Below are 22,744 nucleotides of genomic sequence, written 5' to 3'. Positions count from 1 at the left end.
CAAATGGGTAAAATTACATTAAATCGCTATCATCGTCCCCATCGCCTACATTTTCTCCGTTTACTGGAGCTTGAGCGGCACTACCAGTCTGCTTTGCAGCAACAAACATTGGTGCTGTTGAAGTGAATGTACGAGCGTTTGCAGCTTCTTGTTCTGCTTGTGCCATTGGATCTTGTGAAATTGGTGGTTGCGTTGCATTCGCTTCATTCGCACGTTGTTGTGCAGTTGCATAAGCAGCAATGTACGACGTGTCTGTATTGAATTGAGCTTGAACAGATCTTCTGATTCGTAACATCTCTCTGAACGTATCTTCGGATCCATGTTCGATTTCGAAAGCGTTCCATTGCGCCCAAAACTCTTTTTGCGTTCGAGGATCACAGAACTGGCTTGCATGTGCATACAATGCACGAGCTCGATCGATTTCGCCGAGCTTGCGTTCCAATTGTGCGAAACGAACGCACATATCTGCAGTTTGACGATCTGGTAGAGTCTCAATTGCTCGTTCGTATACCGGTCTAGTGGCAGCAAGACCGAAGTTGGCGGCCACTTTAGCAATATAGAAGACGTACATGTTGAACTTGTCTTGAGGTAAAACACGTTCTGTTGCACGTTCGTAGATGGACATTGCCCTTTTTGCCAATCCATAATCCTCTTCTAGCTTTCCGTACATCAAGAATAGTGGACGACAGTACTTGTCGGGACACTTTTCCAACGCTTGTTCAAACATATCGCGGGCACGTTCAAGCTTACTTGCACCAAATCGATTGATGAACTTCGACAGATAGATGTTCCAAATCTCAAAAACGACCGGATAGGTAAATGCCTCTACACCTCGTTCGTAAACACGGAATGCTTCTTCGAAGTACTTGCGGTCTTCCAAGAATACGGCATAGTTGACAATCACTTGAGGTGTGGCAATCTTGAGCTCGATCATACGATCGTATGTTTGTCTTGCACTCTCGACAGAGCCAATACTCTCTTCTAAATCGATATAAAATGTCCACAGCTTGCTACTCTTGAACAAACGCTTTTGCGCTGACAAACTGTCATCCAGGAAGCTGACTGCTTTGATCGCAGCTCCCGTCTTTGGAGCAGCTGTTGCCCGAGACATGATCCGTAGGGATCCATCAAAGTTGCCATTACGTACTTCCAGTTCCGCCCATTCGCACCATACCTCAGCTAGATCGTCCACTTTCGTGAACGGAACAGTAGTTGCCTTCTCCATGATCTTACGAGCAGAATCGATATTTCCTCGTTCTTCATAGAATCTAGCAAAGTTGACAAAGAGTTGATGTAGGTTTGCTGTGGCTTTGCGTGGGTTGATCGTCGCAATTGCTTCATCGTACGTTTCGACGACCTTTGCGTCATCTTCGCCGAACAGTGATGCACGTTTTTCCCATTCTTGGACATCATTCGGGTTTCGACGAATCATGACGTCATTCACAAGGAAAGGCCTTCGCTCCATCAGCTCTTCAAAGTCTTTCATTCTTTTGTCCAGATCGGCTTCTTTCTCTTCCTGATCATTATCTTCGTCTCCTTCCTCTTCTTCTTGCCCTAGCTCATCCATCATAAAGCCAATGATATTCTCACTTGTTTCAGCGTATGCATCAAATATTTGTGTAAAATCACGAACGGTCATGACCTTTCTCATTCCTTCTTCAAACGTCGATTTGGCAGCATCCAAATCACCTCTTCTAATCCAGTATGTAGCCAAGCCTGTCCAAAGCCGCCCTGCTTGATCAGGGAATCTATCTAGTCCCAATGTTCGCACAATGTGAGCGACAGGCAATTTTGCCGTTGACAGAGGCTCAAATAGATCTGCGGAGTCTGCCAATTTCTTGGTGCCCGCTTGCTGATCTTCGTTTGGGTCAAGTCCAACTTCATCGGCGTACTTTTCGCAAAGGCTTAGCCATTCTATCAGAAGTTGGTAGGAGCTCTTACCCTCTGGAGAAATGTATTTCCCCTCCAGTGCATCCCTTGCCAGTCCAAGCAGTAACTTGACAGCCTCTCTTGCACGTTGCTCTTTGATGATCACCCGCTTTTCATCTGCTTCCTCTTCTTCGTCTTCATTGTCGTCCTCCTCTTCCCTCAATCTTTCTAATATCTGCACATACCTCTCGGTCAAACTTGGATCGACTCGCAAATACCGTCTCCACACCCGAATGCATGTTTCCGATCCTCTTGTTTCTGCCCATCGAAGATAGTACTTCCATACTCGTAGATGTAGAGAAGGTGGCAGAGTCCTAAGTGCTCGATCGAATGTCCTCCTTGTGTGCGTGAAAGAAAGCGTAGGCGGACACGATGGATGCATAAGCACGGTGAAGTATAATTGCCATATCCTGGGCAACGTCGGTAAATGCATCAGTGCACGTTCAAAGACGGCGGCAAGGTCATGCCATTCTTTGTACCCTATCCGACCGTCCAAAGGCTCCAGTGCACCAGTTGCTAAGCCCCACTGCCATTCTTCTTGTCCTTGATCTTTTCCATCCAGCAATGTAGGACCAGCATCTAATTTCTCTTTTCCCAATCGAATTTGCTTTTTCCAGAATCCGTCCATGCCGCCATGTGGATCGCCCAAAACATATCGCATCCGTAGCAACAAATAGTCTTTCCAAAGATTATAGTTTGTTGGAAATGCATTGATCGCCCTTTCGTACGCAAATGTGATTCGTCGTAGGCCTAATCGATTTGAACCTGAGGCGAGTGGTCCTAACAGCTTGACTTGTGCTTCTGATAAATGCGTATCTGCATCTCTGAAAAAGACTTCTCGCTCTGATGGTCGATTGGATGTGACTATGTGTTCGAGATATGCATTCCATGATCTCGGATTGGTGAGATTGAGTAGAAGATCTTGCTCCAATCCCACATCTTCAGCCGGGATTAGCTCTTCATCCTTTAGTGGATCAGGAAATGGGTGAGCAACAGCAAAGAGCTCCGTCAAACAAGTTACGGCATCTTTTGCTTCAGCATCACCTCCCTTTGCACTTTGATCACCCTGAGCACCTTTTGCTCTTCTTCCTCTTTTGGGCGCCATGTTCGTGATCTTCGAAGTGATGGTACTGCGAAGGTGGAGAGCGTGAGGCACATCTTCTTGGCTTGACTTTTGTGTTATTCTCATTTTGGCGCGTTAATTTTTGCACGTGAGAATTTTTTCCCTTTCCAAAGCGCTTAAACTTGACATTCTTCATTTCTACTCATTTTCATTTCTTCCCGACACACCATTCACCTTTATCGTCGTTTGCAGAATTCTCACTGAATCTCAAAATGGCTGCTTCTCGATCAATCATTGGAGAATCGTCATCGATCCTACGATCTTGTCTAAGGCAGGCAGGAGGAAAGCCGTCTAGACAATTCTCACGATCCCTAGCGACAGAGGCATCGGAACCTTCCACCGAATCTACCCCGAGCCAACGAACTGGTTCAAGAAGCAATAGCACTGTCGGTACTTACTTTCTCCTTTCAAGACTACCTACTGTTCTGCCATCACTTACGCCATTCGAATCATCTGTATATGCTTACAATGCAAAGTTAGAACGAGCAATTTCTCAATCCTTTCCACGCGATCTTTACTTCAAGAAAGGTAGTGCTGCTGAAACGCAATTTTTGGAGGATGAAAAGGAAAGGCAAGCATTCATGAAGGGCGAATTGAAGATAACTGACGATGCTACTCTATCGCCGAGTGTTCCTCTTACGAGTGCACAAAATCAAACATCAACCTCGCGAAAAACACAAGCAGATGAGACCAATGATGTTCGTAGCTTACAGAGAAGTTTGGAAAGCACTCTGTTCCTGGTCGTCAAAGGAGGAAAAGCGGGTGAACAATGGACTTTGCCTCACTCTGTGTTAAAGACAGAAGGTTCAGAATCCCTTCATGCAGCAGCCCATTCATCCGTTACCGACTTATTGGGTGAGGATATGGATATTTGGATGGTGACAAATTATCCAGTTGGAATCGTTGAAAAGCATCTCAATGCACAAGGAAAAGGATATGTTATGCGTGGACATGTCTTAGCAGGGAATGCAGCACCAACGACTAAAGGAGTGGACTATGCATGGCTAACGAAGGATGAGCTTCAAGGTCGATTGCACGAATCGGTCTGGAAAGATGTCGAGGGTCTTCTCAGTGCTTAAAATTGCTGTTAAATCTGTCAAAGTTGTGTAATTATCACTCTACAGCATCGTCTGTTGTATTCTAAATCAATGAAATAGTAGAAGGCGCATTGCTTACCTAAAATGTGCGTACATTAGAGGTAAGCCGACTATCCGACATTCATTCTCAGAAAGGATTCACGCCCTCCTTCTCGGGAGATTTTCTGCTTGGAAGACACGCATAGATAGTAATATGTGCTTGCTGACTTTGAATTACTGTCAGTACCCTTGCATTTCCGTTCATTCTCGTACGATGTGTTGATGAGCAATCTTTCAAGCCTTCTTCATGCAAAATACATCTTCACCTCATATCGAACAGTCATATTTGGTAAGACGTATTGAATGTATATGACGGCTTAGAAAAACTTTGGAGATTAGGTGGTTCATCTTATCCGCTCATATGAAACTATTCATACCCGCACCATATTTAAAGCCTGGATGTTTGAATATCACGCAATGCCTGCGTACGCCGCTCGACCTAGGCTTTATTTAGGTTTTAAAATAGCAAAAGTCAAGCCACGAAAAAAGTAGAGAGAAAAGATAGAATCAAAAGAACCGAAAAGTATAAGGCGCTGAGAATCAAAAAGAAATAAGTGTGGGCTGGCTTGTGTAAAGCGGAGTGATTAGGGAACAAGAACAAAGAAAAAGCACAGACAATCTGCATACGGATATATATATATTATAATGAAGCGTGCATATACACTCAATTACCACCAACGCCGGCACATCACCGAAGGGCGACTTCTTCCCTTACGGGTTCATTTACGCCTCCCAATCAAGGTGACTTGTATTGACACGTATCTTTCTTCTTCTCTATTGCATTCATCACAATTCAAGCATAGGATAGAAGATACAAAAGATTGCATTCAACCTCACACATGGATACCTATTGACCATAAAGCTTTTCGTATCTGGACTGGAGCGCATACACGCATCGCAATCGAGACAGTTCTACTCCAGATTCAAAAGAGGATTGAACGGTATAATCAATTCACGACTCTTCATATCCCCCTTCTGCCACGATGGCACAAGCAGAGACTGATCAATCAAATGGCGATTCACAAAGAACGGTAGCCCGGGCTGCTTGCTTAAATTGTCGTACTGCAAAAAGACGATGTGACGGCGTTCAACCTATTTGCGGACCATGCGTTAATCGTGGTGTAGAACCGGGAGGATGTAATTTTGTTACTTCAAAAAGAGGTGGACCTCGTTACAAAGGTGTAAAAGGTGCAGACGCAATCAAAGTCAAAGCTGAACGTGACAGACGATTACGTGAGGATCAAAAGATGAGAAAGAAAACGGATAAAGGAGAATCGTCAAAATCTGTTCGTTCCAATCAAAATCCAGCTGCTTCAAGTACTGGAGGTAGCGGAAGCACAGGCAGTGATAGCCCATACCAAAATGAGATTCCACAGAATCAATGGGGATCGCCACATTATGCCACACCTTCAAATGCATCCTTTCCATACTCGCCTGCCGTCTTTGCAGCTGTCCCTTCACCACATCAGGGCTCGGCATACGGCACACCATCTTCTGCTCAACCATTCATGCCAACATCAGAAGGAATCGGGAGAGAGCAGCATTACTACCACAGCCAAGCACAGCAAATGCCCGGCCAGCAATTCATCGCACCTGAACAACCAGCAGCATTCCCTCCACCACCAGCTCAGCCAATCAACAATCTGCCTTCAGCTATACCAACTGCAGCGGATCCTTTCGGTCAACCTACACACAGCTTGCCTCTTTCTGATGCATTCCCTGGATTTGGATCGGGTGAACTGTCGTTTGCAAATCTGGAGCTATGGCAGCGACTTCAAGAACGTGATGCGGGACAAAGCGAGAATGGTCAGTTCTCGGACTTCTTCTCTCGACTGGAAGTTTTGCCAAAAGCAGGTATAATCGGTGGTGGTGACTGTGGAGATCCTTTGGATGTTTTAATGGATTGGGAAGGCGGGCAAACGGGTGGGAACGTACAGGATAATGAACAAGGCGTTCGAACGCTACTGTCAGACTTCTACGAGCTAGTCTATCCTGCTTGTCCTGTCTTGCCATCACCTGGCAGTCTACCATCTTTGGCATTCTACTTCTCCGGTAAAGGACCTTGTGGATTGTTTGCAGCGCTGAGTGCTGTGGTGGCATTGCATTTACCGGACGAAGAAACCTACAAAACCCTCAAAGCAAGCCAGCATCCTTTGCAGCGGTATGAAGGAAGTCCAGTAGGAGGATCAGTGGTGTCGTCACAATCAAACAAGCCGGCAGAAGATGTGGCGGCGTATCATGCCAAGACATCTGAATTCATTCTACACCAATATGAAGAACATCAAAGGACATGCTTTATGGACGCAAATGCAACCAATCCATTTGACGGTATGGACGAAGAGCTGATAACGATCGAAGCAGGTGCCGCTCATACATTATTGTGTCTATACTACTACGGAAGCGGAAAGCCATTAGGACATCAACGAGCATACAAACATGCCGTTGATGGATGGAATCTGATGCAAAAGCTTGATATTCAAAAGAAAACACATGAGTGGGGTATAGATGAAGGCAAGGAAGAGCCTGCCAATTCAAGAAAACCATTTGCTGCTGAAATCAAATTGGAATGGGCAAAACGTGTCTATTGGTGCTCGTATGCTGCTGCTACAGTGATGAGTTGTACCGGAGGTTTTACGCCTTTTGGCAATCCAAAGGATGGCATCATGGATCTGCAATTGCGTCCAAGCTTGGAAGATGTTTCGGCATGGGGTGTAATGGTACGTGGAGCACAACAAGTTTCAAGAAGTTATAGGCTCTTATATGAATTGGACATGCTGAGAACACGTGTGATCGAACGTGGAACGAATATGACGGGAGACGAGATTCAACAAACCATGAACGAACGACAAAACATCTTTAATGCAATGTTGAAATTGGATACCGAAGTAGGCAACTACACTCGATTCGATGCAGGATGGAGAGATCCACCTCCAGAACCCGGAGATCAAGGATTCATTTCGGCTGACAAAGAATTGGCAAGAAGCTTGAAAGCATCCGGACGATTGATGACGTCCGGCTCAATGATCATCTTGCATCGTGCTCAAGCATTTTCCAATGCTAGAGTGTTTATGCAACCACAATGCGGTATCCCTCAAGCAGGCAGGTTGCAGAACACACAAGGCCACGATATTGGTGGGAACACGATCATGCATCGAGCGGAAATGGTAGATCTTCCAGCGCCTAGATTGAATTACACACCAGTGCAATCGCAGGCTGGCTCTGATGTCGGCATACCTCCTTCGAATTCAAATGGTGCTCATTCAAGAGATCAAGGGCAGTACAGTCAAGATCATACAGAGTCATCCCATCCATTCTTGACCGATCGTTTTGCCGGTGGACCGTTTGAGCCGCCTCATTCGCTGGATCGTTGTCGCTTTGCAGCAAGTACAATGGTTGGCACTTTACCTCGTATTTTGCGTGACAAAGGCCGGGTTCCCAAGCTACCGCCTTACAGTGCATGTTCTTATGTGCTGGGAGCTTATTCAATTCTAATGTTAACACTTTTAATTCAAGTTCGCGGAGAGATGGCAGTACAAAATCAAGATGGAAGTAATCAAAATGTTACAATCCAAGGACAAGAACTTAAACGACAAGTTGAACTTCATCGTGCACCCGTTCGTGATATAATTTTGGCTTTGCGTAAATTTGCAAACGTTTGGGCGAAAGCGGCAGATTATGAAGTTGAAGTTTCAACATTGTTGACTGCGAATGAAATCTTGGGGTGATGAGTTGCTCATTTTTTGCTTTTCTTTGGGACATTTGTTGTATTCTCTCTCTCATTTTAATGTATTTGTTTTCGCTGTCATTCGTCATCATTGTTCGGCTCCTTGTCGTTTCATTTCCGCAAATTGTAAGACGGAGTTGTAAAATGACACGCTAGAGGTGCATTCATGCATTGTTTATCACCTCCGCCCCCCCCCCTTTGTTACTTGGCGCATGATTATGCAAGTCCGCACAGACTTGAAACGTGCCCGTCAAAAAAAATCATTATTCAGCCTTTGTTCCTAGTCATACACTTTCACTTGTCACTCTCACCTTTATAGACATCTCCCCACTCATAGAAAAATGGCTCCAAATTCTCGCATCATCCTTTGCAGACATTCACAAGCAGAACACAATGTCGATCTCGATTACAGCAGTACGTATTGAACATGGCAAGATATGACCAACGCAAACAACTTGTGTTTCTTCTCTCCGACATAACTTACAAACACAGCACCTTTCACAATCTTGTTCCTTTTCCTCCAGTTCCTGATGCACCTCTAACACCGCTAGGGAAGAAACAGTCAGCTGCATTGTCACCACAAATCACACAACTTCAAAGTGAAGTTGATGTATTGATCACATCACCATTACAACGCACTCTTCAATCAACAAAGTTGGGATGGGGACCTGTGGTGGAAAGATTGGGAATCAAAAACGTCATTTGCTTACCTCAAGCTCAAGAGTGTAACGCTTTCCCATGTGATACGGGAAGTGCTCGTGAAGTGTTGGAGAGCAAAGACGAGTTCAAGGATTTCAATTTTGAGTTACTAACCCCCGATTGGACAAGTAAGAAAGGATTCTATGGTATGTAAGATCTCGAAAGAAAATCATGTGCATCAGAATTGGTCCCCGTTAACACAGCCACTGTTTTCTCTTCAACTTGCAGCGGCCGATGAAAAAACTCTCAACGCCCGCGCCCAATGGGTACGCCAATACCTTCGCGGCCGTCCAGAAAAGAACATTGTGCTGGTAGCACATGGTGACATCCTCCGCCGCATCACAGCATCTGAGAAAGGAAACAGTACTTACCAATGGAAAAATGCCGAAGTTCGCTTGTACAACTTCGACCCTGAATTTGTAGAAAAAGACGCATGTTACCTCAAGCAAATCTCTGACGTTGCAGCTGCCGGTGGCTACGAGCAAACGTCCACCGATATGGAATTCAACCCACAAGCAAAGCATTAAAGACGACCAAAGATGGTCTAAAAAGAAAAGCCGCCATTGCGATAATCGCAGCGATCGCAATGGCGGCCGCCGTCCACAATGAGCACGCCGGCTCGACAATTCATCCATCCATCGCCCGAAAGAGGGTGGTAGTTGTGACAAGAACGTATATAGCACATTATATAGACCGCAAAAAATCACAAATTCATGCAATACAAACAAATTAAAAAATGCAATCACGCAACAACAACAACAACATCATTACCATCAAGAGTGCTCGTGTTCCTTTGAATGCCTAATGTAACGGTTTCCCTTTGTGTTTATACGGCGCCGATTTATGCAGGAATCGTAGCAGATGTGATTTGAAGAAAACAGTAGGCGCAAAGACGAATTTCAATATTCAATATACGCAAAGCTAGCTTTTAAAAATATCACCAGACAAACAAATTAGACCGTGCACACAGCTAAAGTGCCTAAATTGACACTCCGTAACGAAGCGTCGTCCATCAAGATGCTAATCATAAAGAATACAGTTTCATCTTCCCTTTGTAGGGTATATAATAGGCTTAAAGTATTTTCTTTCCCTATTTTCCCCCTCCCATCATGAGGCCTAATTCGAAAGCGGTTCACAACGTACCGCGATCGTTACGATGGGCTCAACAACACCTTCCGTGCATGAATCTGGCACAGCAATGGCATCATCATCAGCATTAGATAGCCTAAATTGCAATCAATCCCCTCCCATCCCATCGACAAAACCTGTGTCGTATACCTCCCATCCTAAAATGCGTGCACTGATTGATGTAAATAACAAGACCATACAATTTACTAGGTCAGATGCACATGAATGTTACATACCCACAGCAAATGGTCGAGATCCTGCAATGTACAAGTACATATACACGGACGTAACAGCAGAAAAAAGCATCACTCAAAGATGGAGGAAGAAGGTTGGATCATGGCTGGCAAGTTCGTTCGAACTTCCGGGTCGATCTGAAGACTGGATCATCGAATCCTTCCCCGCGAATTATTCCTTTGTCAAGATGGAGGCAACAATGTACAAAGGACACAACAATCTTCTTTGGAGACTGTACGGAGGGAAGGCGAAAATATGCTTTCAGTCTCCGACTGAATTCAATACCCACGCCGAATGGTTACTGACAAAAGACAGCGAACATGAACACTGCCTGTGTAAGCGCTGTCACGGTCCATTCATTCTACCCTCAACAACTTCCCTGCCAATTCCTCAAAGCTGGACCATACTCATCCAAAGACAGCTGGCTCCACAATCCCAATTACTGCCTGGCGTACCAATAGAATCAAAGTCTGTTCTTCGTTCCCGCGATCTGGGAAGATTGGTGTATCCTCCCCTTTCAAACAATCATGAGGGCTTCCGGTTGCACGAGATAGCTTTCGTCAAATTGTCAACGCCAGTTAATTTTCTTGACGGGCTACAACACAAAGCAATTGATGAGTGGCCGGTTCAAGTCACTGAAGTGAAGTGCAAGGATATATCTGGTGAAGAAAGGAGTGCCGAGGAAAACGGAAATGTGAAAAATTGTGTTCAATACATAGTCACACTACTCGGCTCGGATGAGAAACTTCAAGTTGAGGGTAGTCGCTTGCGTCCAGCCATTGGAAGCCCTCTCTTGAACCTTTCGATCAAGAATATCGTTTGCATGACGGATGTACAGAGACGGATAAACGAAACTGATCCTCAGTCGCTCAATTTGGAGAATGATCAGCCAAGAGCAAGTATTCGTGACATACTTTGCTCTTTTTTGAGTCAGATTCTTGTCCTTGCACATGTACGGAATAAAGTTGTTACGACTGATTCATTCAACAATCAGTCGGATTGGGACAAAATCGACAAAACAAAGGTGCAGGACGTCACCCTTCCTGCCTTTGTTGACCAAGAGAAAAAACGCCGAAAAAGCGTCAATTTTGCCATCTCCGAGAAAGACAAAGTCAGCATGGCGCCTCCCAGTGTTTTAACTGAGAATGGTAATTATGCGGGACTAGCTGACGACGACGATAGCAGCTCAAGACGTCGAAGGGAACCACAAAAAACAGCGATCGTTCCATTGGCCGAGAGCAAGATGATCGAGCAAGAAGACAACAACACATATTGGGCTGGAATGTTTGTTGGCTTCGAACGGGTTTGGGTAGGGGATGTGGTGAGATTGAATTTGGAAGGGACGGACATCCGTCGCATCATCGATTTGCTCGTTGAGAAGAATAAGAATGACTTGAGCAATCGAATGGATAAATCCGTACCCGACCTCCAATCCCCTATTGTGATGCAAATCAAAGCTATTTTCCAAAAGTCCAAAGACACAACATTGTGTATTGCCGGAGATTTGTACCGGATAGTGAACAAAAAGGATGCAAACCGGTCATTCAAAGAGTTCATTGAAAGGAGTGCCGCACATTCAGAACAAGGGTACATACTAGAGGGTTCCCGTTTCCCCTCAGGTAGCACAAATGGCGGCAGACACAACTACAGCTCAAGCAGCAGCTGTTCTGGTAACCCTGGTCCAGCTTACCTCCCACTTTGTGAAACACTTTGTAAAACCCAACTACCAGGAACGAAGAATGGTCAATTGCCGCCATCTCCAAAGCTTCCCGAGGATTTTGGTTACCAAAAAGTGAACCAACCCAATGTCGAAATTGTCGTTGGAGCTCCACATATCGCTGGTCGTCTTTACTGCTCCATGGTGACAGCCGAAACAAAAATCGATCCAATTACGAGATTGGCAAGCCGGGTTCGAGAATTGCAATTTTCGACACACAGCGCAAACAATGGCAGTGTGGATGGCGAACAAATTCGGATTCGGTTGGCAGGCCTTCTTCCTGGCTCTGGTCTTACAATGGGTGTTCAATCTGTTGAGCCGTTCAATGGCACCAGATTGGAAGCTTGGCAGGATGCAGCTGCCACCGCCGCTGCGAGCTTGGAAGCACATTTGCAGAACGCACGAAAGAAATCATTGACCGATGACACGAATTCCAAACATACCATCACTGATCCTACGACTGAAACTCGCAAACGTAAATTGCTCGATGCAGATCCATCAGAGAATGATGGATTTGTGAAACGAAGTAAGGGTGAGGAAATCAAAATAACCCTAAGCCCTGCTGAGCACAAAATTAACGTGAAGCCAAAAACTGATTATTCGCCTGCGTCCACTTCACAGGCTGACACCAAGATGGAACCTTTGGACAATCAACCCAAAGCGGAGCCATACAATCAACCTAAAGCCGACCCCGAACCAAAGCAAGAGGATTCGATGATAGAAATAAAACCAGTAGCTGTTCAGACAAAAGTGGAAACAGCAGAAGGACAACACACAAAAATTCACGATTTTGCTCCGCCTGGATTCCTTACAAGGATCGATGAGAAACGACGGCGAATATACTACATCAATCCCAACACACGAGAATCGGTATGGGGCAGAAAGGTCAAGAAAGAAGAGGCAAAATAAACCGCATAAGGCAAAAGCTAATCGATCGTACAGTCACTAATTCCACAAACCATTAACAATGTATCATACCTACTCTCATACATGTTCATACTCTGTACATTACATAGCTACCATCAAACACCGCATTCATCAAGACACTCAAAACGCAAAAAATATCAGATTCAATATTCAAAAGAGAGTACGGACTGGCCGTAATAACGAAGCAAAACATAGGAAGATATAGCGACGATCTAAATCTGTGGACTCGGCCCAGCGAGAAGCGGACAGAGAAGAGTAGATGGCAAAAGATTAAAGGTGATTGGCGTTCCATTAGTTTGATTCTAACGCAGCATAACACACTAAGACCCGATTCAATAGCCAGTAAATGCGCGAGCGCGTTCACAAAGTTGGTAGATCCTGAGTCCAGCCTTCGATCCTTTGAGAAAGACGCTGTTCTTGCGTACGGTCTTGATGATACGCTCGCGTTGTTCAATGGTGGATGAGGTCAGAAGTTGTGTTACGATTTGATCACCATGTGTACAGGTTGCAACGTCCACCAAGACCGAACGACGACTTGATGCATTATGCGTAGAAGAAACATTTTCCTCTGGGCATGGGCAGGCCACTTCATTTTCACACAAGATGTCGATGTATGCCGCAAGGAAAGAAGGGTTCCTTGCTCTGATGGCAGTCATTATTGCCTTTTGTCCGTGTTGCGACATTGACAATCGTGTTGCTTCAGAGAGCATCTGGTCGAGTGCTTTCTTCTTCACTTCACCGCCTGCATGCTCAATGATATATTGCACCACCCAAACGCCCCATTGACCCATCGCGCATTCACAAACGCGATCGACCACTTCCAACATGCACTCTTCTGTCTCAGCGTCAGAACCGCTTTCGAACAGGTTCTGACAAATGAGACTTCCAGTTTCGGACAAGGCAATATCTGCCCACTTGCCACGCAGGACTTCATTGAGTGTATTGACAATCTTTGAGCGCATTCCAGCCTCTTGCCACTGAGTATCCAACACCTTTTGCCAGATATGAATCGCATGGCGGCTTGCAATCGTTTCTTCCAATTTCTCGTTCAAGAGCTCGTTCGCGATCAGCTCACGAACGTCTTCACTGCCAAGATCCAAGAGCTTTTGTACAACATGACAGCCATATTGAGATAACGAAAGCTTCACAAAAGTATCTGCGAACGTCCAGCCCAACGAACGATTCAAACTGATTGCACGTTGAGCCAGGAAGTTGCCGTGTCTGCAGTATGCCAATTGATGCAAATGTGGTGTGATTGCATCCATTGCCGCCTCTCTTTGTGCAGCGTCTTGGCTCTTGAGCTTTTGTTGCAATTTGATGCTGGCCTCTTGGCCATCTTGTGTCAATGCAAGCTTGACCAGCAAATCAAGAGGGGTGTTGTTGTCAAGTGGCTTCTTTTTGAATCGTTCGACTTGCGGGGGAACCATACTGCTATATGGATTGTCATAGTATGTGGGGAAAAATGCAGGTGGAAACATGGACGGAGAGAAAAGTGGAGTCTTGGGTTGATGATGGGCAAGAGGCATGCCAACAAAGTGACCCATTCCTCCATCCGGTGTCCATGCGAGTCGTTGAAAATTGTCATTCACTTTGACACCACCTGTGAAATCCATCTTGAGGCCTTGCAAGTAGGAGGTTGGCGTTGCAGCAGCGTGGTCATGCCATTGTTGTAAGCTGGCCGAATTGCGTCGAGCCTGAACAGTAACATTCTTGTCTTGCTCGGAACGGTTGTTCTTCACAGATTGTGGTGACAAAAGATGTTGCGGGATAGGAGAAGGTTGCTGTTCGTAGGGGCTGAAGGGATCTGGTGATGCAGAAAGGTTCTTCGGAGTTGCTGTGATACCGCAATCAGGGGAAAGCTCAGGCATCGTTTGCCAAACTTGTGGATTTCCTGGCCACGGCGCTTGAAATGCATTGGCGGAAGAAGGTGGGGTGGGCACACTTCCATTGCTAGACACACCGTTATCCGAAAGTTTTTTGACAAGCTCTTTGTTGCGATCAAGCAAATGGAGAGAGAGGGCTTTGTAGTAGTCTAACTCTGTCTTTAGTGATTTTGGATCTTCATGGTCTTGGTTCAATGAATCAAGGAGATGGTCTACATCGTCTTGGTCTTGCACACCCAGGAACATTTTAATCTTTTCATTGGTTTTTTGAATTGGGATGCCTTGACTTGTGTGGGAGCGGACAGATCGGCGAGAAACAAATGGAGAATTCTCTTCGTCGTCGTCGAGTGTAAATTGTCCCTCTTGAATTGCATTCACAGCTGAGGGAGTGACAACGTCTACTTTTTCAACGGCTGCACAAGCACTCAATTCGTGCTCAGCTGCATCCTCTAGATCTTTGTAGTTGAATTGATTGAATTGCGTTCTCTTGGTATTTGGTGAAGAAAAGTTGAAACGTAAATTGGCCTTGTTGTGTACGTGGTCATCCTCTTGGGGTGTCAATTGCATCGAAGGTGTCGTTTTTGTTCGAGCGTGTTGCGACAGATTCTTCCACGCTTCATCATGTTTGCTTTTGAGATTGTCAAAGGGAACATCCTCGAGGCTTCCTTCATCGAGAGGACCACTTGAGCTCAGATTGGTGATCAAAGCATCTGTATCGTCCTCGTCCGGATAATGAATGCCACTTTTGGCAATAAGAATAGAATGAGCTTTTGCAAAGGTCATGCTTACATTGTCGGGAGAATGTTGAGGTTCAGCACCCTTTTGAGAATTGATTCGTGCAGACAAATCATTTTCTTTGTTTGAATTGCTGAAAATAGCTTTCGCATATTCTGACAAGGGAGCAGGAAAGGTACTCATAGTGTTTTCAAAGAAGGTGAGAGGCTTGTTGCTTGCGTTGAAAGTTTTGAATGCAATGTTTTGGAGAGAGGTAGAATGCACAAAGATGTGGAGTGTTCCGATGGGGGAATGGTGATGGAAGGAAAGATGAAAGCATGCGGGGAGCTTTGAATGCCCTGATCAGCTTTTGATGAACGGTGAAATGTGTATTGCGTGATTTTCATCAAAATCAAATCCCACCACGGCTTCATATCACTTTTTCACTGAAGCATTGCCTACTCGATCTTCGGCCAAGTAGGATTCTGCTTTCTTCCAGACATGAAACATGAATCGTGTCACTGTCCGAATGTAATTAAATTTCCCTTCATGCGAGAAAGAAGGGCGGAAAGAAAGGCAATGTCCGTCCGCCTGCTTTACTGAAGAAGAGGTCCCTCTTTTGCTCATCCAAAAGACGCATTGCGATCAAGCCAGCGGACAAACAATTCGCGACTGAGTGACTTGTTCCATCATGCGGCGCAAAGAGAACTTGGAACGCATACGAGTTTGGCTTACGCAGTAGGCTAAAGGTACTTATTGCAATGAAATGAATCGGATTGAAAGTCAAACAAAGCGCAAAATACAACATGTATGTATGAGAGAGAGAGAGAATGTTTGTTTCAAAGTGACCCATAATCTATAAACCCTTCTTCATCGGAATCCCGTATGATACTTGCCTCAACAATCATACGTACGCACTTCCTTGCAGGTGTTTTGGTTGCTGTATCTTTCTGATTGAATGTTTCAACGGATGGCAGTGGTGCCAGACCCTCTTTTGCAATGCTGACACAGTCAACAATGACCTCGTTTGTTGCGCCTGCATCCACTTTTGATCTAATGTTGGTCTTGTGAGCCAATGCACTTTTCACATTGTACCGGCAAGGTCTTCGAGGTGCATTAGACTTACGCTGAAATCCCAGTCCCGCTCTTGTGGCTTTCTCATCCAGTGAAAGAGAGAAAGTCAAGCCTTGACCATCTTCCATGAAGAATTCTTGGCCTACTTCGTCCACCGCACTTTCATTGTCAGACGAGATATCATCTTGCTCATACGTGAGGAGTTCAGAAGCATCTTCTTCAATTGCAATCACAACTTCACCCGGTACGGGATCATTGTACTTGTTCGCTTCCGTTTTGACAGTGACAGGATATCCTCCAAACAAGGGAAGATAACTGACAATCTCTTGCGTGGAACCCAGCTCCACTCCACAATCACAATGATCCTCTTCCCTTTGCACCTTCAACAGGTCAAACACCTGTTCATTGGACATCTGCTTCAGTTCTCCACCTTCCGTCTGTGAAGATCCGTCCAAAGTAATCATTTCAAAAGCCTTCCGTATTCTGACAGAAGCACAAAGTTCTTTGGCCATCGACGATAACACTGATATACTGGCCTGCATCTCCAACGAGCATATTCCAATACACAATCCATCATCCAGCACACCAATTTCATATGTGCACTCTCCGCCTCCCTGTAGCACTCTCCATTGCATCTGCGTCAACAGCTTATCGAATCGATTGCGGGTGGGTGGCAGTATACGTAATTTGTATTCGAGGTTTCCTAGCACATCCGGTTCAGGTGCAAGCCTGGCCACTCGCTTCTGCCGTCGGCTGTTCTTCTGTATTATCCTTCCACTTGTTCGGTTCTGCGTGCCATCCAAGTTTGCGGCTGATGTCGATAACAATTCGACGCCATCGATCGGGGTCAGAATGTCTGGCGTCAAGCTATGCTGGCTGGAACTCAGCCGCTGAACATCTGAGTCTGAGTCCAGAGCAAAGAAGCTATCCAGACCCTCATCATCGTCATCGTCTTCTTGCGAGGGCGGTGTAGAGGTAGGGCTGCTACCTTGATCGTCTTCGTATCCTTTTTGTTTGTCACGATATGCTTCTGCATTTCGTATCTGTACGGCACGCGACAGAGGGCTGAAATTGGGCGAAGCTGTTGAGCTTGTTTTCCGCAGAATGCTATGGCCAATGATGTCTGGTGGTGTACCTACTTTGCTGCTATTACTGCTGTTTCTCGATCCGCTGCTACGACGTGCATTTGACCAAGGTGAAGGAACGCGAGGGCTCTCCGATTCACGCTCCTTGAACAACATCTTGACGATTCAATTGTCGTGAGGAAAATTTACCTTCTAGAATAGGATTTGCTTATGTGTATCTGTATTGTAAAGTTTGCTAACCGATCGATCATTGTTGTATGTGAAGGTGAGAAGAGGAGATTTGTGGTTGGTATGAATGCCGTTTGAAGACTATCAATTCCACCTGCTTTGATGAATGGTCAATGTAGTGATATCCTCTGAGCGCTCTTCCGTTCGACTTGCAACCTTTTGACTAATCAAATCGTGGTGATGTTAATGAGATAGCGGCCACCGCTCAAGGTTGTGGGGATATGTAGGTGGACGTATGTATGACAGTGTGCAGTGCATGCAGTCTTTGTAACGCGATCCACTACAGATGACTCCTACCGCCCTGGCTGCCGCCGCCCTTAGGTGATCTTCACACGCGGCTTGAATTTAGGGATTTTCATTTTAATAGCCCAAACGCGTTCACCCTTTTGCTTATTAAGGCAGAAGAAGAAACGGAAGCCGGCCCAGAGCGAAAGGAGCCAATGGTTGTGACATACGCTTAGCGCTGCGTGTCAAGCGTGCGTGTGCACACACTTTCTTTCTGCCTAGCAGTAAGGATTCGAGAATTTTTTGGTTAAAAGTTAAAAAAGTTCTTGATTTGGTGTTTGATACACAAGACACATTCATTCATCGTGTATACAACATCATCCCTACATCATTACAGCTTCCCTACCAGCCTTCCTCACATCCAGCAATTACACTTATGTCGAGATAGCAAATCAACTAAATTATCATCACTCTCGCCGACACCTTTCTGTGATCGATGTCTTCAGCCGCTGGCGAACAAGGTACAGGCAATGGGGCCGGAGCAGGAGTAGCGGCAAGCGAGACATCGATCAGTCATAGCAGAGAAAAGATTAGTCTATGCTGTGAGATTATCTTGGATCATTTTGGTCCAATTGCCGCTCAAGTTGCTTCTACTTTATTACAAAGAGGTCGTTTAACTTTACGTGAATTAAGTAGATTTCTTGCAACGCCAACGATTCATGCTCCTACGGGATATATACCAGAACAAGATGACGTCTCTCACGCTGAAGCAAGTATGTTTGATGCTTGGCAAAGTGCAGCAAATGGAGCTTCTGCCGGTGGATCGTCTTCTTCGGCCACTTCTTGGAGTACACCTCTTAAATCACAAAGGCTCATTCAGCAAACATTGCTCACCCTAATTCAACACAACATTTGCTGGCATGCAAGAGCGCTTCCCAACGGATCGCTCGTACAAGCTTCGATGGACGATTCTACCTCTCTCGAAGATGCTTTTCGTGGTGTGGAGTACTTTCAGATCAATGTAGAAGAAGTTTTACCAAGATTACGTTTTGGCGCTTATTTGAACATTGCTGAAGAACGGTTTGGAGAGACAGGATTATCGTCAGTCAATACAATCTTACGCAACGGAAAGATCAGAGCTGCAGATGTGATCGAAAGGGTATCTCAGCAAGGCCACGATCGCGAACATGTTGAAGATATTATGAGAGACCTACTCTATTACGGCTATATTCAACCTTCTTGGCCAAAAGTGCATACATCAGCGCGTGATCGCAGAATCTCTTATGAAGCAGAGCTTGTCTCTCGAACACGAAAGATTTTGGGACCAAAGGAGAAGATGGAAATCGCAGAAACAGCCAGAAATTCATTGACGAATGATGATTATGAAGTTTGGTTCTCATCCAAACGTGAAGAGAAACCGGTCAGGCGAGGTTTGGGACCGAGAAAGGTAACGAAGAAGAGAAAACCAAACGGAAGGGCACAAAAGGATGCTAAAGGGTCAAAAAAGGCCAAGGCAACAAATGGTAAACCTGCAAAAAGGACATTCATGGGAATTGAGCTGAGTGAAGAAGAAGATGGCGGAGAGGAAGGGACAGGGCCGAAATCATTTTCGATCGACGATACTATTTATATCCGTATCAATCATGACCGATTTGATGTTCATTTGCGAGATGAATTCATTCTGCGAACGGTGGAAGCACGCTACAATTCTCAATTGGCACGAATTGTTCAAGTGATGCTTCATCTATGCACAGGAGCATATGACACCATTCCAAGTGCACGCGACATCTATTCCAATTCACTTCATGTCAATACATTACGACAAAAGATGCCGCTCAAGATGGGATTAAAGGATGCATTCGATCATAAAACGATGAAGGAAAAGCTTGGATCAGATGCTAGTCATGATTCGGCTTTGTTGGGTGAAGCGATTGCCATCTTGGTTGGTGGAGGAGATGAATCACGTACAGGTCAAGCAAGAAGAATGATCGGACCAAGTGAATTTGCTCGACCGAATAAGCATATGGGTGGTTATTCTCAAATCCAGATCGAATACAGAAATGCGGCACGATTGATGAGACACGCAATTCTGCGCACAGTGATCGAAGCACAATTTGGTGCGAATGGGTTGAGAGTGATCACACTGCTACAAGATCTTGGCAAATTGGACGAGAAGCAGATCTCGAAAGTATGCTTGATTTCCATGAGCGAGACACGGGATGTTTGTGCACGATTGTTCGCTGCAGGACTTTTGTCATTGCAGGAAATCCCAAAAGCATCCGAGCGTGTGGCTGCAAGATCATTCTTCTTTTGGTACGTTGATGAAAAGAAGTGTATCTCTTGGCTATCCGATCACCTGTGCAAATCATTGGCACGTTTGACACAACGACGCAGACATGAACAAGCACGCGAAGCTGATCTGGTCGTCAAATCACAACGTATCGATGTCAAAATGGACGAAACATTGTTGAGGGACGTTGAGAGAATTCGATTGCATCGATTACAAGAAACGGTCAATATTATCTCTTTAGCAGAATTGCGAGCCTGGCAGGATTTGTTCATCGTTTCAAGCTTACCGGAATAAGTGCCGGAAGCATCAAAATGGCCGCATCCCGTGAGCGGCGCATATATCCACTGTACACACACACACACATTCTGTACGATAAACATCTTATTCGAATTGTCACAATTTTATTCTGATTGATCATTGGCTTTCGGGTCTAGGCAGCCGAATTTTTTGTTAAAATCACAAAAGGTCGGACAGATCGAACCATCTTTGCCCGGCAGTGATCGATCGAGTGAGGCATGAAGAGACTGTGGTCAATGCTCTTCCTTCGGCACCGAAACCTTTTATTCAGCCAATAATGACGTAAATCGTTTGTGCAAATATGAAGGAGCATTTTTTCGGACTCAGCAGAACGAATAGATCCCTTTATCTCGATGCCATCTCATTCATTCTAGTCACTATTTCTCATCTTGATCCACCCTTCTTCGTAACCAGACCTTTTGATGCAAAAGAGCAATGGTTGGTTCAAATACCATTCCTCCTGGCAATCCTGCTGCAACCTCTTCAAACGAGCCGGCTGAAGAAGTCGGTTCGTCCACCGTACCACAACTTCCAATCGAGTTGATCGTCAAAATTTGGCAACATTTGAACGTGCAAGAACGTGTAAAGGTTCAACAAGTCTCAAAGGGTTGGCTTTTCAATAGCAAAACAAATAAAAGTGTATGGAAAGATGCATTACATTTGAGAGAAGATCAGTCTGTCAGGCCGGATGCATGCAAGGATCTTGAAATGTTACTGCGAATTGGAAAATGGACAAAGTTCAAATTTTCAAGACTTGCTTTTACACTTCAAGTATCGACGGTCGAACAAGTAAGAGCTTGCAAGAGATTTTTTGAATTACTGCCAAGATCGGACGTAGAAGACTTGGTGATTAGTTCAGAAGCTAGTGCAAAGCTTGGTGAGATGCTAGATGTCTTGCAAACGAGAGAACAAGCTCGGGCTCAACACTCTGAAACGCAGGACGACTTTTTATTTGATTTAGATCGGAGACTTGTAGGCTGGAAGATTAGGTGCACCTCGCAATTCGATGCTCTTCTCAACTCTATCTTAGATTGTTCAAAGCTACGTTCTCTAATCTTAGAGATCGACCGCAAGATATTGTATACCTTTGAGCAAAATACGCCGATCAGTCAATGCAAGCTGGACATTCTAAGCATTCAGAGCGCGCCAGAAATCAGGTCTTCTGTGCCAGATGGACACGATGTTGCAATCTGTGATATGGTGGAAAAAGCTCGTGTGATCGACTTGATCGATTATACTGCAATAGAGTGCGGCAGAATGTTGCTGCGAATCCTTTTTGCAGCATCTACGACTCTCAAATTTCTTACCATCAACATTTTCACTCGAGCTTCTTTCCAAGCATGTGAGAGAGCCGGTTGCGGTTGTCCAGAAGAGCTCGAAACAACTTTCATTAATTTGCCAAACCTCAAACATCTATGGTTGTCCAACAAAGGTGGAAAAGAATCTGCCATGAAGCTCGTTTGTCCCAATCTCGATTCTTTGAGGCTGAAGAGCCTGGATGATTTTGAGCACTTTGCACTCATTCCTTCTGTCAAGATGCTCTTTATTGAGAGCGAAGCCTTGAGTTGGAACCTTGCTTGGATTTTACTTACTCGACTTGCAGCTGATCGATTGGATACTCTGTATTTGTACAGCGATTGCATGTTCGAATGGGACTTCTTCAAGCTATTCCAAGCCGAAACGTTTCCGTTTTTGAAAAAGATTGTTGTTCTGGTTTCACCTGATTCACTTCATAGACTCAAGCTCGATATTTTCTTCAATTGCTCGGTAGAACAACTCCTCAAGATTCGTACGATCGATACGTTGATTTGGCAATGTGCTGTCGATGATGAACTTCCTAATCCTTCAACTCATGAATATATGCATGAGCACTTTACAAAAAACTTTCAATGTTTCAAAAAGCAAATCTCAAATGACCCAATCGAATGCTCGGCTGAGATCATGGGGAATTTTATTTCATTGAAAACAGGAATTGAGAAGATGGAATACTTTCAACAATTTCTCCAATGAAGCAAAGACCTAGCCAAAACTACATTTTCAAGCATTCATAGTTTTCAATATTGTATATTTACCATGTAAAGTAGAAACACCAACCGTTTAATGAAAAATGAATTGATCGAACTAATTCTGAGCATTACACCTGGTTTTTTCGCACTGAACATTGTACCCATATTGTGAAGATGATGAAGTGATTTGATGGATTTGAAATGAAGGGGACGAATGAGGCAGGTCAATGCGGTGCTGAGCAGCTTTCTCCGCCGGCTCCGGAAAATTTCATTCAGCCAAAAGGTTTCGCATAATGAGCAAACGCGAAACGAAAAGGAAGTTGAG

General features: G+C 44.9%; 8 protein-coding genes across 8 annotated transcripts; 5 read left to right on the top strand and 3 right to left on the bottom strand.

Moving 5' to 3' along the window:
- Nucleotides 1-13: 13 nt before the first annotated feature.
- Nucleotides 14-3,034, bottom strand: FA14DRAFT_122226 (protein prenylyltransferase; the record flags this gene model as incomplete). The annotated part of the gene is made up of 1 exon (XM_025496511.1): nt 14-3,034. One exon carries the CDS (start codon nt 3,032-3,034, stop codon nt 14-16), a length of 3,021 nt encoding a protein of 1,006 aa, XP_025354979.1.
- Nucleotides 3,035-3,264: 230 nt separating this feature from the next.
- On the top strand, nt 3,265-4,131 carry FA14DRAFT_178078 (uncharacterized protein; the record flags this gene model as incomplete). Its single annotated transcript, XM_025500813.1, has 1 exon — nt 3,265-4,131. The coding sequence occupies one exon, from the start codon at nt 3,265-3,267 to the stop codon at nt 4,129-4,131; it is 867 nt and encodes a 288-aa protein (XP_025354978.1).
- Nucleotides 4,132-5,171: 1,040 nt separating this feature from the next.
- FA14DRAFT_178077 (uncharacterized protein) lies at nt 5,172-9,138 on the top strand (the record flags this gene model as incomplete). The annotated part of the gene is made up of 4 exons (XM_025500812.1): nt 5,172-7,909; nt 8,250-8,326; nt 8,437-8,757; nt 8,840-9,138. 4 exons carry the CDS (start codon nt 5,172-5,174, stop codon nt 9,136-9,138), a joined length of 3,435 nt encoding a protein of 1,144 aa, XP_025354977.1.
- Nucleotides 9,139-9,767: 629 nt separating this feature from the next.
- On the top strand, nt 9,768-12,599 carry FA14DRAFT_154125 (uncharacterized protein; the record flags this gene model as incomplete). The annotated part of the gene is made up of 1 exon (XM_025497658.1): nt 9,768-12,599. The coding sequence occupies one exon, from the start codon at nt 9,768-9,770 to the stop codon at nt 12,597-12,599; it is 2,832 nt and encodes a 943-aa protein (XP_025354976.1).
- A 350-nt stretch (nt 12,600-12,949) lies between these two features.
- FA14DRAFT_122789 (ARM repeat-containing protein) lies at nt 12,950-14,044 on the bottom strand (the record flags this gene model as incomplete). Its single annotated transcript, XM_025496534.1, has 1 exon — nt 12,950-14,044. The coding sequence occupies one exon, from the start codon at nt 14,042-14,044 to the stop codon at nt 12,950-12,952; it is 1,095 nt and encodes a 364-aa protein (XP_025354975.1).
- Nucleotides 14,045-15,972: 1,928 nt separating this feature from the next.
- Nucleotides 15,973-17,929, bottom strand: FA14DRAFT_188748 (uncharacterized protein). The gene has a single exon (XM_025501675.1). It carries the CDS (start codon nt 17,527-17,529, stop codon nt 16,054-16,056), a length of 1,476 nt encoding a protein of 491 aa, XP_025354974.1. The 5' UTR covers nt 17,530-17,929; the 3' UTR covers nt 15,973-16,053.
- A 107-nt stretch (nt 17,930-18,036) lies between these two features.
- On the top strand, nt 18,037-20,531 carry FA14DRAFT_160177 (uncharacterized protein). Its single transcript, XM_025498556.1, has one exon. It carries the CDS (start codon nt 18,323-18,325, stop codon nt 20,408-20,410), a length of 2,088 nt encoding a protein of 695 aa, XP_025354973.1. The 5' UTR covers nt 18,037-18,322; the 3' UTR covers nt 20,411-20,531.
- A 265-nt stretch (nt 20,532-20,796) lies between these two features.
- Nucleotides 20,797-22,423, top strand: FA14DRAFT_184146 (uncharacterized protein; the record flags this gene model as incomplete). Its single annotated transcript, XM_025501369.1, has 1 exon — nt 20,797-22,423. The coding sequence occupies exon 1, from the start codon at nt 20,849-20,851 to the stop codon at nt 22,421-22,423; it is 1,575 nt and encodes a 524-aa protein (XP_025354972.1). The 5' UTR covers nt 20,797-20,848.
- Nucleotides 22,424-22,744: the final 321 nt, after the last annotated feature.

Source organism: Meira miltonrushii (assembly GCF_003144205.1).
Source record: "Meira miltonrushii strain MCA 3882 unplaced genomic scaffold FA14scaffold_2, whole genome shotgun sequence".
NCBI classification, from domain to species: Eukaryota; Fungi; Basidiomycota; class Exobasidiomycetes; order Exobasidiales; family Brachybasidiaceae; genus Meira; species Meira miltonrushii.
This window is presented reverse-complemented; position numbering and strand designations above follow the sequence as displayed.